The sequence below is a fragment of the Anolis carolinensis genome, unplaced genomic scaffold (assembly GCF_035594765.1).
Source record: "Anolis carolinensis isolate JA03-04 unplaced genomic scaffold, rAnoCar3.1.pri scaffold_7, whole genome shotgun sequence".
NCBI classification, from domain to species: Eukaryota; Metazoa; Chordata; class Lepidosauria; order Squamata; family Dactyloidae; genus Anolis; species Anolis carolinensis.
In genome coordinates, this window is record NW_026943818.1 from 36,959,364 (window position 1) to 36,973,199 (window position 13,836).

Below are 13,836 nucleotides of genomic sequence, written 5' to 3' on the forward strand. Positions count from 1 at the left end.
GATCCACGTCCATCGTTGGTGGGCTTCACAGTTTCTCTGGTTGTAGGTGAACTACAACTCCCATACATATAGGTGGACTACAACTCCCAAACATCAAGGTCAGTCTCTCCCAAACCCCTCCAGTATTCAAATTTGGGCATATCGGGTTTGTGTGCCACGTTTCATCCAGGACCATCGTTGGTGAGGTCCAGAGTGCTCTTTGAATGCAGGCGAACTATACATCCCAGTAACTACAACTCCCAGATGTCAAGGCCAATTCCCTCCCAGAGGATGAGGAAAGGAATCCGGATCTTTCCCAGCTCAAACATATTATTATCATTGTCATTATTATTATCATTATCATTATCCTGTTTTCCTCTCTTTATTGAGACCCAATGCCAATGCTGCTAAAAAGCCTCCACCTAAACAGGACGAGGAAAGGAATCGATCTTTCCCAGCTCAAACATATTATTATTATTATTATTATTATTATTATTATTATTATTATTATTACCTTACAATGCCAATGCTGCTAAAATGCCTCTGATTAAACAGAGGACGAGGAAAGGAATCTGGATCTTTCCCAGCTCAAACATTATTATTATTATCATTATTATTATTATTATTAATTATTATAACCTTACAATGCTAATGCTGCTAAAAAGCCTCTGATTAAACAGAGGACAAGGAAAGGAATCTCGATCTTTCCCAGCTCAAACATTATTATTATTATTATCATTATTATTATTCAATCAATCAATCAATTTATTAATGCTCCGACCAATGGTCATATGCATTTACAGAAACAACATCAAACAAACGTCTATACAAAGGAAAGGAATCTGGATCTTTCCCAGCTCAAACATTATTATTATTAGTATTATTAGTATTATTTATTATAACCTTACAATGCTAATGCTGCTAAAAAGCCTCCGCCTAAACCGAGGACGAGGACAAGAAAGAAATAGAAGCTTTCAATGCTTATAAAGGTGCTTTTCCTCTATCTCAAAGGCCAAGCATATAATAGTTATTGCAAGTTATTGATGTCAACCTGTGGTTTGTAAGCTAGTCTCCCGGAAACCCGAATTGTGCAAAAATGTGTGTGTATCGCAACGGAAACCGTGTGACTTGCGGCAGTTTTTCGAAAGAAGAGAGACTTTGGCGACTTCTTCCTTTTCAGAGACAGAGAGAAAAAAGGAAGGAAGGAAGGTTTTTTCCTTACCTTTTCTGCAAGGAGAAAGAGGTAGGTTTGCTCTCGGTCGGGGAGAAAGGATAATAATAATAATAATAATAATACATCACACAGTCCTAAACACTTGGAAAGTGTTCGACTTGTGATTTTGTGATATGAAATCCAGCATATAGCTCTCATTTGCTGTGTCATACTATGTCTTTGTGTCAATAATAATAATAATAATGTAATGGTAATCACACTAATAATAATAATAATAATAGACACTGTCTTTGTGTCAATAATAATGGTAATGGTAATCACACACTAATAATAATAATAGACACTGTCTTTGTGTCAATAATAATAATAATGGTAATGGTAATCACACACTAATAATAATAATAGACACTGTCTTTGTGTCAATAATAATAATAATAATAATGTAATGGTAATCACACACTAATAATAATAATAGACACTATGTCTTTGTGTCAATAATAATAATAATGTAATGGTAATCACACACTAATAATAATAGACACTATGTCTTTGTGTCAATAATAATAATAATGGTAATGGTAATCACACACTAATAATAATAATAGACACTATGTCTTTGTGTCAATAATAATAATGTAATGGTAATCACACACTAATAATAATAGACACTGTCTTTGTGTCAATAATAATAATAATAATGTAATGGTAATCACACACTAATAATAATAATAGACACTATGTCTTTGTGTCAATAATAATAATGTAATGGTAATCACACACTAATAATAATAATAATAGACACTATGTCTTTGTGTCAATAATAATAATAATGTAATGGTAATCACACACTAATAATAATAATAATAGACACTATGTCTTTGTGTCAGTAATAATAATAATAATGGTAATGGTAATCACACACTAATAATAATAATAATAGACACTATGTCTTTGTGTCAATAATAATAATAATAATAATGTAATGGTAATCACACACTAATAATAATAATAATAGACACTATGTCTTTGTGTCAATAATAATAATGGTAATGGTAATGGTAATCACACACTAATAATAATAATAATAGACACTATGTCTTTGTGTCAATAATAATAATAATAATAATGTAATGGTAATCACACACTAATAATAATAGACACTATGTCTTTGTGTCAATAATAATAATAATAATAAATGGTAATCACACACTAATAATTATAGACACTATGTCTTTGTGTCAATAATAATAATAATAGTAATCGCACACTAATAATAATAATAATAATAAGGAAGTGTTTTGTGATATGAAATCCAGCATATAGATCTCGTTTACTGTGTTGTACTATGTCTGTGCCAATAATAATAATAATAATAATAATAATAATAATAATAATAATAATAATAATAATAATTGAACAAACAAACCAGTATGCCTACAGTGCAGCAGTGATAGTAACAGAAGAACTTGGGCTCCTACAACCAAGGCAGCCCCAAAGAAAATCGACTGGAAAACCAAAGTGGAAGGTCAGGCTAGAGTTGAAAATCAAGAAACTTAGATCAGATGCAAGTAACCTGAAAAATATGAAAGAGAGGAAACTGAAGAATGACAAAATCAAGCAATACCTGATCCGAAAGTACTGGCTGAACACCAGAAAAATTGAAGAAGCTTTGGAAATTGTGAAAGAACAAATTACAGCAACAGCCGGAAAAATTGAAAGGTATGAAGCCAGAATCATCCAGTACAGACAAAATCAACTGTTTCAATCAGACCAAAGACGGTTCTACCAGAGCCTGAACCAAACAACAGACACAGTAACCATAAAGCCAGAGAAAACTGCAACAACGAAGTTCTGGAAAGAACTTTGGGAAAATAATAAAAACTACAACAAAAACGCTGGGTGGATAAAGGAGTTTGAAGGAAAATTCTCACAGAACAAAATGGAACAGATGGAAATAACAACTGAAATGATCAGCAAACGAGTGCAAAAAGTCAAGAACTGGACATCGCCTGGTAGTGATCAACTTCATGGATTTTGGCTCAAACATCTGATTAGTTTACATGGAAAAATGGCCCAACAATTCAATGAGATGCTGCAGAAAGGAAGTATCAGTGAATGGCTAACAACTGGAAGAACATACCTGATACAAAAGGATCCAGCAAAAGGAGCAGCACCAGGAAACTACAGGCCAATAACGTGTCTGCCCACTATGTTTAAACTACTGACTGGCATCATAGCTGACAGAATTCAAGACTATCTTGAAGAAAAAAACATCTTGCCAGATGAACAGAAAGGCAACAAACGGAAAAGCAGGGGCACAAAAGACCAGTTATTGATTGACAAAATGATTCTGGAGAACTGTAAGAGCCGAAAAGCTAATCTTCACATGACGTGGATTGACTACAAAAAGGCCTTTGACTCACTCCCAAACTGCTGGATCATCAAGTGCCTGGACGCCATCGGGATTTGTAAAACCGTTGGCACCTTCATTGAAAACATGATGGCGCACTGGAAAACTGAACTGTTTGTTGGAAATGAAAGCTATGGACTTGTCAACATCAGGAGAGGAATTTTCCAGGAAGACTCGTTGTCCCCTCTGCTTTTCATTATCGCCATGATCCCTCTGTCAACAATCTTACAAAAAACAAATCTCGGCTATCAAACATCTAAGAATTCTCACAAAATTTCACATTTGATGTACATGGATGACCTGAAGCTATATGGGAAAACGGAAACTGAAATCCAGTCTCTGACTAACACTGATATCAGCATGAAGTTTGGTTTGGACAAATGTTCGACAGTGGCATTGAAGAAGGGAAAAATCATTGAAAGTGAAGGCATAAATATGCCCAATGGCCAAACAATAAAGTGTCACCAGCCAGAGGCCTATAACTATCTGGGCATACTACAGCTGGACAACATCAAGCATGAACATGTGAAAACTGTGGTCAGTAAAGAATACACACAAAGGGTCAGAAAAATTCTCAAAAGCAAGCTCAATGGAGGCAACACCATCAAGGCCATAAACACCTGGGCCATACCTGTCATAAGATATACTGCTGGCATTATAAATTGGACACAGGTGGAACTGGACAATTTGGACAGAAAAACAAGAAAACTCATGACCATTCATCATTCCCTGCACCCTCGCAGTGATGTTGACCGGCTATATCTGCCTAGAAGATCAGGGGGCAGAGGACTCTTACAAGTCAAACAAGCAGTCAAAGAAGAAGAACATGCCCTGGCAGAAGATGTACAGCAAAGTGAAGAACCTGCTTTGATTGAAGTCAAAAATCAGAAACTCCTCAAAACACAGCAGACAAAAAACCAGTACAAGAAAACCGCACTACAAACTAGAGCTGACAGCTGGCACAACGAAACACTGCATGGAAAGTTCCTTGACAAAATTGAAGGAAAAGCTGATAAGGAGAAGACCTGGCTCTGGCTCACGAATGGGACCCTGAAGAAGGAGACAGAAGGCCTGATCCTTGCAGCCCAGGAACAAGACATCAGGACAAAGGCAATTCAGGCCAAGATCGTAAAATCAGCTGATGACCCAAAATGCAGACTGTGCAAGGAAACCGACGAAACCATGGATCATATCCTCAGCTGCTGTAAGAAAATCGCACAGACAGACTACAAACAGAGGCACAACTCTGTGGCCCAAATGATTCATTGGAACTTATGCCTCAAGTCCCACCTCCCAGCAGCAAAGAACTGGTGGGATCACAAACCTGCAAAAGTCTTGGAAAATGAGCACGCAAAGATACTGTGGGACTTCCGAATCCAGACTGACAAAGTTCTGGAACACAACACACCAGACATCACAGTTGTGGAAAAGAAAAAGGTTTGGATCATTGATGTTGCCATCCCAGGTGACAGTCGCATTGACGAAAAATAACAGGAAAAACTCAGCCGCTATCAGGACCTCAAGATTGAACTGTAAAGGCTCTGGCAGAAACCAGTGCAGGTGGTCCCGGTGGTGATGGGCACACTGGGTGCCGTGCCAAGAGATCTCAGCCGGCATTTGGAAACAATAGACATTGACAAAATTGCGATCTGCCAACTGCAAAAGGCCACCCTACTGGGATCTGCACACATCATCCGAAAATACATCACACAGTCCTAGACACTTGGGAAGTGTTCGACTTGTGGTTTTGCGAAACGAAATCCAGCATATCTATCTTGTTTGCTGTGCCATACAACATCGTTGTGTTGATAATAATAATAATAATAATAATAATAATAATAATAATAATAATAATAATAATGGTAATCACACACTAATAATAATAATAGACACTATGTCTTTGTGTCAATAATAATAATAATAATAATAATAATAATAATAATAATAATAATAATAATAATAGTAATCACTTGGAAAGTGTTGGACTTATGATTTTGTGATACGAAATCCAGCATATAGATTTCGTTTGCTGTGCCATACTATGTCTTTGTGTCAATAATAATAATAATAATAATAATAATAATAATAATAATCACACACTAATAATAATAATAGTAACCACACACTAATAATAAAAGTAATCACTTGGGAAGTGTTCGACTTGTGATTTTGTGATATGAAATCCAGCATATACATCTCATTGGCTGTGTCAGACTATGCCTTTGTGTCAATAATAGTAATATAATAATAATAATAATAATAATAATGTAATAATAATGAGAGAAAATGCAAAAGTTCATTTCAAGGCAAGGATTGTGACACGTCCAGCCCACAAGAGAGTGGCTTTTGTGTTTGTTTCTACACCAGGAGAAATGTCTGGGGCGAAATTTGCACTCAAGACACACATAATAATAATAATAATAATAATAATAATAATAATAATAATAATAATAATAATAATAATAATAATAAATACGAAATCCAGCATATCTATCTTGTTTGCTGTGTCATACTTATTATAAATCCAATCCTAGTCCTAACCTAACCAGGGACAACCCTGCTTCATTTCCACAATTGCAAGAATATTTACACCTTATTATAGGACCTCCCCGCTGAAAGCAGTACCTATTTACCTACTCACTTTCCCACTTTCGACCTGCTTGGTGGGCAGGTAAGCTGGGGCTGACGGCGGGAGTTTGGAGCCCTGGTCGGAGGGTGAGCTCCTGCCATCAGCCTCAGCTCACTTGCCCACCAAGCAGGTTGAAAGCGGAAATGCGAGTAGATAAATAGGTACTGCTTTAGTACTTCTGACCTGCTTTGTGGGCAGGTGAGCTGGGGCTGACGGCGGGAGTTTGGCGCCCTGGTTGGAGGGTGAGCACCTGCCGTCAGCCTCAGTTCACTTGCCCACCAAGCAGGTTGAAAGCGGTAATGTGCGTAGATAAATAGGTACTGCTTTTAGCGGGGAGGCAATAAAGGCGCCCTTTTGATCGGCGGGGTTTGCCTGCAGTACAGTGGTTTAGCTGTTTATATTAAATAGATAGATAGATAGATAGATAGATAGATAGATAGATAGATAGATAGAGGGTCATCCAGCTCAGGTAGAAGGACACCAACCAAGCCCTCCCGGCAGATGGCCATCGTGATCTCCTGAGGATGTTCTCTGCCCCCCAGGCAGGGAGATGGGTCCCCTCGTCTTGGCCGTCCTCGTGGCCACCACGGCGTCCTCCGGCGGAGCAGATCTGGCCCTGGAAGGAGCCTGGAGGGGATGGAAGGGCCTCCACCGCAAGGAATACCTCCAGGTGGGTCTGCTTTGGGGGAGAATGGGAGTTGTCATCCACATGGGACCACAATGGGACTCCAATGGGACTTGTAATCCAGGTAGGACCACAATGGGACCACCGTAGGGTTCCAATGGGACTTATAATCTAAATAGGACCAAAATGGGATTCCAGTAGGGCTCCAGTGGGACTTGTAATCCAGGAAGGACCACAATGGGGCTCCAATCGGGCTCCAATGGGACTTGTAACCGATATAGGACCACAGTGGGACTCCAATGGGACTTGTAATCCATGTAGGACCACAATGGGACTCCAATAAGATTCCAATGGGACTTGTAATCCACATAGGACTACAATGGGGCTCCAATGGGACTTGTAACCCAATAAGAACCACAATGGGGCTCCAGTGGGGCTTGTAATCCATGTAGGACCACAATGGGACCACAGTAGGGTTCTAATGGGGCTTACAACCCACATAGGACCACAATGGGGACTCTATGGGCTCCAGTGGGACTTGTACTCCAGGTAGGACCACAATGGGACTCCAATGGGACTGGTCATCCACATAAGACCACAATGGGGCTCCAATCAGGCTCCAATGGGACTGGTCATCCACATAAGACCACAATGGGGCTCCAATCAGGCTCCAATGGGACTTGTAACCGATATAGGACCACAGTGGGACTTCAATGGGACTTGTAATCCAGGTAAGACCACAATGGGACTCCAATAAGACTCCAATGGGACTTGTAATCCACGTAGGACCACAATGGGGCTCCAATGGGACTTTCAACCCATATAAGACCACAATGGGACTCCAATGGGACTTGTAATCCATGTAGGACCACAATGGGGCTCCAATAGGGCTCCAGTGGGACTTACAACCCACATAGGACGACAATGGGACTCCAATAAGACTCCAATGGGACTTGTAATCCAGGTAGGACCACAATGAGACTACAATGGGACTTGTAATCCATGTAAGACCACAATGGGACTCCAGTAGGGCTCCAATGGGACTTATAATATAAATAGGACCACAATGGCACTACAGTGAGACTTGTAATCCACGTAGGACCACACTGGGACTACAATAGGGTTCCAATGGGATTTGTAATATAAATAGGACCACAATGGGACTCCAATGGGACTTACAACCCACATAGGACCACAATGGGAATTCTTTGCTGCCCTCGAGTGGACACATCGAGTATTGCACTCTCCTGCTCCTCCATTAAAGCCTCAGAGGCGACTTTCGCCCGGGACTCCTATTTGTAGTCCTTTGCTGCCATCCGGTGGACACTTAGAGCATTGCACCCTCTTTTTATTCCTTTGCCCTGGAATCCTATGTGTTTCCCTTTGCCGCCCTCCAGTGGACACTTAGAGCATTGCACTGTATGCAGGGGCGGTTCAACCGGTAGGCAAACTACGCGGTTGCCGAAGTCGCCATCCCAGTTGCCTCCAACAGACAAGAGTGCCCTCATTTCTGACATTTCCACTTGCCTCATTTACAACAAACCTCTATGCAGAGACTCTCCCTGATGGACTTTGCAGCTGCAAGGCCATTCAGTGCTAATTGAGGTGGCCAATGGCAACATTCACGCATGGCTCCTACAGACAAGAGTTCTTTCTCCAACACTGGACATTATTCCACTGGTATATAAACCATTGAAAATCAACAAAACCTGGCTCCCACCATTAAAACAATCTAAAGCCAGGACAGTGAATAAAGAACAACACTTTGAAAACAGGGAAATTCCAGACAGGCAACAATCAGGGCCAGCTAACACCTCCCAACTAGGCATGTCCGATCGATGAAAAAAATGTTTCAATTCTCGTTTCTAAAGTAGGGGGCGCTGGCGCTTCGATATAGAAAGTATTTCTGATTTTTTCACCCAAAAATTTCAGATATTTCCAAAAATTCGTAAAGATTCTAAATGTTTCTAAAATGGCGGACGCGCATGCGCAATCGCTACACACCGGGCTTGTATGGCAATCTTCCATGTTGTCAGGACCCAGGCTGCAGAGCACCAATAACCTTACACGGAGGCCAGAATCTATCTAATATCTTTATTATAGAAATATATAAAGTCAATAAAAACAAGTGAAGAATATAGTTCAGAAGCAGACCTTTCAGATGAGGTCAAATATAGTCCAGTAATGTATTGTCCAATATAAGATATAAGAGTTCAAATTTTTAATCCACTTGACCGAAACACACACTTTGCCAAGCAAAGTGTGGGGAAATGACAGAGTCTTCAAAGTCCAATGTAGCTTGACAACAAGGCAGGAAAATAAACTCGATTCTTGGCTAGATCAAAGACTTGAACGAGGCAAACATGAAGCATGAACAAGGTCCAAGGAAGTCCGTGAAACAAGGCAAGGCTGGAAACTTAATCCGGGAAACAAGGAACTGGGGTTACGAAGTCCACACACGATCTCTCTCCTCAAGCTGAACAATTGACTCCGCAAGGTTCCCCTTGCGGCAAAACCCCTATATAGGGTCTTGTTTTCCTGCCAACAGAACACTTTCTCTGGAGAACAAGAAGCGAAACCCAACTCTGTCCAGATGCATGACTCCTTAGAATTTCCCAAGGGAAGCAGACCTAATCAGCTAATTGTTTGGCTGCGATTCTGAGACTCCGGCGATTTGCCTCCCTGGCTCCTCTATCTCTATTATAATTGTCCTTTCGGGAAAACGGGGGAGAATTCTGCCCAAGGCTTGTTTGGTTAACTTCCTGAGGACAAACATCCTCCAGGTGGAGAGGCTCCGATTCAAGCAGAACCGGTGGAAATCCCATGTTTTCCTCCTCGTCTGCCACAATAGCACTAGGAACGGGACTACAAGGCCCATGAGACATCACACATGTGGACGCAGAGGACGTTAGCCCCCACCTTTGCGTCCATCGTGGAAGCTTCTGATTGGCTGGGGAGCGGCAGCCATATTAGGCTGTGCTAAGGTAGGTTGCAGAAACAAAAAAAATATTTTTAAAAATATATTTTTAAAAAAAATTGGGGAAAAAAATTAACGAAACATTAAGAGACAATTAGGGAATGGGCCAACAATGGTTCGAATTACATTGGTGGTTGCGCTGTGAGACAATGTCTCGGAATGCGTATCAAAAAGCGAGAACAATCCAAAATAATTCCGATATACAATTCAAAACGATTTTTTGGACATGTCTACTCCCAACAAAGGATGCTAATCAAGGTGGCCAATTGACTATGCCACAGCAAGGCGTGGCAGGGCACAGCTAGAAGAATAATAAAAGTTAGATGGGACCTTAAAAGCCATCGTGTTCAACCCCATTCTGTCTTATAGCCAATGCACACTTCAAGCACTCCTGAAAGATGACCATTCCCACCTCTGTTAAAAAAAACCCAAAGATGGAAAATCCACAGCAGTCCCATAGAATTGATTCCACTATCACACAGAATAAAAACATTATTCCTAATATTTAGGTGCTTCATTTCTTGTTTTTTTTGGGGGGGGGGGGCGGCACCAAAATATTATTCGTTTACACTTGGGCCGGCCTTGACTGTATGCTAACAATAGAACTGAATTGGGATTTCTAAGCCAGATAAGACAACAGGGGGATTTTTCTAATCCGGATTGGGATCTCCTGCAGGAGGAAGAGTCCTTCCGCCGCTCCGTCTGGGAGAAGAACCTGCAGCGGATCGCGCAGCACAACACAGAGGCTTCCCTGGGGAGACATAGTTTCCACCTGGCCATGAACCACTATGGAGACTTGGTAATCATCCGCCTGTCTTCATTGGCCGGGCTTCTGTGACATCACAGAAGGACTGGGATGTCTGTGGCTTAGCATCTTCTCAGTCAACATATTGTATATCCATATAATATTGACTGGAATATTATAATGTAATACGATATAATAGTGCACTATTATATATCTGCTCTTATGTCAAAGCAAGGCAATTTACTCGAAACGCTCTTAAGTTGGGATGCTCTTATGTAATACATAATATACAATTAAAATAGTGCACTATTTTAATTGTATATTATGTATTACATAAGAGCGTTCCTACTTAAGAGCGTTTGAGTAAATTGCCTTGCTTTGACATAAGAGCATTTTGAGTTAAGAGTTTATTTATTTACAGTACAATATAGTAATTTAATGATAAGAGTGTCCCAACTTTAGAGTGTTTTGAGTAAACAGCCTTGCTTTGACATAAGAGCAGTGTTTTGAGTTAAGTTTTTTATTTATTTACAGTACAATATAGTAACTTAATGATAAGTGTCCCAACTTTAGAGCGTTTTGAGTAAACAGCCTTGCTTGACATAAGAGCAGTGTTTTTAGTTAAGTATTTATTTATTTACAGTTCAATATAGTAATTTAATAAGAGTGTCCCAACTTAAGTGTTTTGAGTAAACAGCCTTGCTTGACATAAGAGCAGTGTTTTTAGTTGAGTTTATTTATTTACAGTACAATATAGTAACTTAATGATAAGAGTGTTCCAACTTAAGAACATTTTGAGTAAATAGCATTGCTTTGACATAAGAGCAGTGTTTTAAGAGTTTTTTATTTATTTGCAGTACAATATAGTAATATTTAATGCTAATATTGTGCTATGTTAATAATATAATATATCGTACGTACATATAACTTGTAAGCCGCCCGGAGTCCCCTTCGGGGTGAGAAGGGCGGGATATAAATGTTGCAGATAAATAAATAAAGTGGCATCGAACTGCATTAATTCTGCAGTGTAGACTCTCTCAGGCTAGGAGAACGTCAACGCTCTCTTCTCCCTTCCCAGACGGACGAAGAGTTCAACCAGAGGCTCAATGGCTTCTGTCCAGACCCGATTCCAAGGGACGGCAAGGGAGTTGTGGTTTCCCAAGGGCTGTCTGTCCGGGAGGTTCCCAAAGAGGTGGACTGGCGCTCCAAAGGTTACGTCACACCAGTGAAAAACCAGGTGATCTGAAAGCAGGTGGAGTTTGGCTCCACTAGGCTAGTTCAAGTGGTGCCAAACTGTGTTAAGGCTACTGTTGTGGTTCAGTCTGATGATAAAGGGGGATTTGAGGTTTTGCTGAAGAGAGAAATCTCGGAGGCTCTGATGCTGGAAATGTTGAATTGTCAGAGAGGCCGCAGGCTAGCGAGGAAACAGAAACTAATGATAACAGTGACCTTTCCGAGGAGTTCGAACACCAACAAGTTCCAGGTGTTTCTGGCAGTGACTCAGAGGAGTCTTCCTTAGATAGAGATACAAGGTTAAGATTAAAGGTTCATCGCCTTTGCCAGCTTAGAATAGCTGGCAAAGGCATGGGGATTCAAGGGCAGAGAAATGCCTTTCTGGCTTGCAAACACGGGTAAATACAGGAGAAACAGAGAGAGATTTCAGACGTAGCAACGTTGATTCTTGGAAGCACATCTCCTGCCTCGTCTTAGCTCATGGAAGAGGATTCTCGTTTATGTTCATGCCTGGAAACTGTGTTTCCTTGTATTCTTGGTTTCTGTCTCTGACGCCAGGGCCATTGCGGGGCGTGCTGGGCCTTCAGCGCCACGGGAGCCTTGGAGGGCCTGATGTTCAACAAGACGGGGAAGCTGGTGTCGCTGAGCGAGCAGAACCTCATCGATTGCTCCACGAAAATGGGGAACCACGGGTGCCGTGGAGGATACATCACCAAGGCCTTTGAGTACGTCCGGGAGAACGGAGGCATCGACTCGGAGCAGGACTATCCCTACTTGGAGCAGGTGAGAGGGACACGGTCATTTCCCAAGGGTATTATTATTATTATTATTGGGTTGTGTGTTTTCCGGGCTGTTGCCTTCGACAACACATTATTATTATTATTTTATTGTATGACACACCAAAGTAGACATGCTGGATTTCATATCACAAAATCACAAGTCGAACACTTCCCAAGTGTCTAGGACTGTATTTTCGGATGATGCGTGCAGATCCCAGTCGGGTGGCCTTTTGCAGTTGGCAGATCGCAATTTTGTCAATGTCTATTGTTTCCAAATGCCGGCTGAGATCTTTTGGCACGGCACCCAGTGTGCCCATCACCACCGGGACCACCTGCACTGGTTTCTGCCAGAGCCTTTACAGTTCAATCTTGAGGTCCTGATAGCGGCTGAGTTTTTCCTGTTATTTTTCGTCAATGCGACTGTCACCTGGAATGGCGACATCAATGATCCAAACCTTTTTCTTTTCCACAACTGTGATGTCTGGTGTGCTGTGTTCCAGAACTTTGTCAGTCTGGATTCGGAAGTCACACAGTATCTTTGCGTGCTCATTTTCCAATACTTTTGCAGGTTTGTGATCCCACCAGTTCTTTGCTGCTGGGAGGTGGTACTCGAGGCATAAGTTCCAATGGATCATTTGGGCCACATAGTTGTGCCTCTGTTTGTAGTCTCTCTGTGCAGTTTTCTTATAGCAGCTGAGGATATGATCCATGGTTTCGTCGGTTTCCTTGCACAGTCTGCATTTTGGGTCCTCAGCTGATTTTTCGATCTTGGCCTGAATTGCCTTTGTCCTGATGTCTTGCTCCTGGGCTGCAAGGATCAGGCCTTCTGTCTCCTTCTTCAGGGTCCCATTCGTGAGCCAGAGCCAGGTCTTCTCCTTGTCAGCTTTTCCTTCAATTTTGTCAAGGAACTTTCCATGCAATGTTTTGTTGTGCCAGCTGTCAGCTCTAGTTTGTAGTGCGGTTTTCTTGTACTGGTTTTTTGTCTGCTGTGCTTTGAGGAGTTTCTGATTTTTGACTTCAATCAAAGCAGATTCTTCACTTTGCTTTACATATTCTGCCAGGGAATGAATTATTATTATTATTTATTAATAATAAACTTTATTTATATACCGTTCTATCTTCTCAGGGGATTCAGGGCGGTTTCCAACATAGCAAGGAAACCATACAATGACTTAAAACCATATAACAACAACACATTATACAATAATGAGCATAAGTATACCAAACATACAAATTAATTAATTAACCACAGGCTTAAGAACGAATAACAAAATGCTCCAATCAG

At 40.9% G+C, this 13,836-nt stretch overlaps 1 protein-coding gene across 2 annotated transcripts in view; it reads left to right on the forward strand.

Moving 5' to 3' along the window:
• Positions 1-829: 829 nt before the first annotated feature.
• LOC100563896 (procathepsin L) overlaps positions 830-13,836 on the forward strand; it is an 18,353-nt gene continuing 5,346 nt past the window's right edge. The window contains exons 1-5 of one of the 2 annotated variants that reach the window (XM_062959057.1): positions 889-1,222; positions 6,735-6,862; positions 10,471-10,593; positions 11,618-11,776; positions 12,331-12,555. In XM_062959057.1, coding sequence (XP_062815127.1) covers positions 6,743-6,862; positions 10,471-10,593; positions 11,618-11,776; positions 12,331-12,555 — 627 coding nt within the window. In that variant the 5' untranslated portion in view covers positions 889-1,222; positions 6,735-6,742. Of the gene's footprint in view, positions 1,223-6,734; positions 6,863-10,470; positions 10,594-11,617; positions 11,777-12,330; positions 12,556-13,836 lie in introns of both variants that reach the window. The other variant, XM_062959058.1, reaches the window with a different exon arrangement.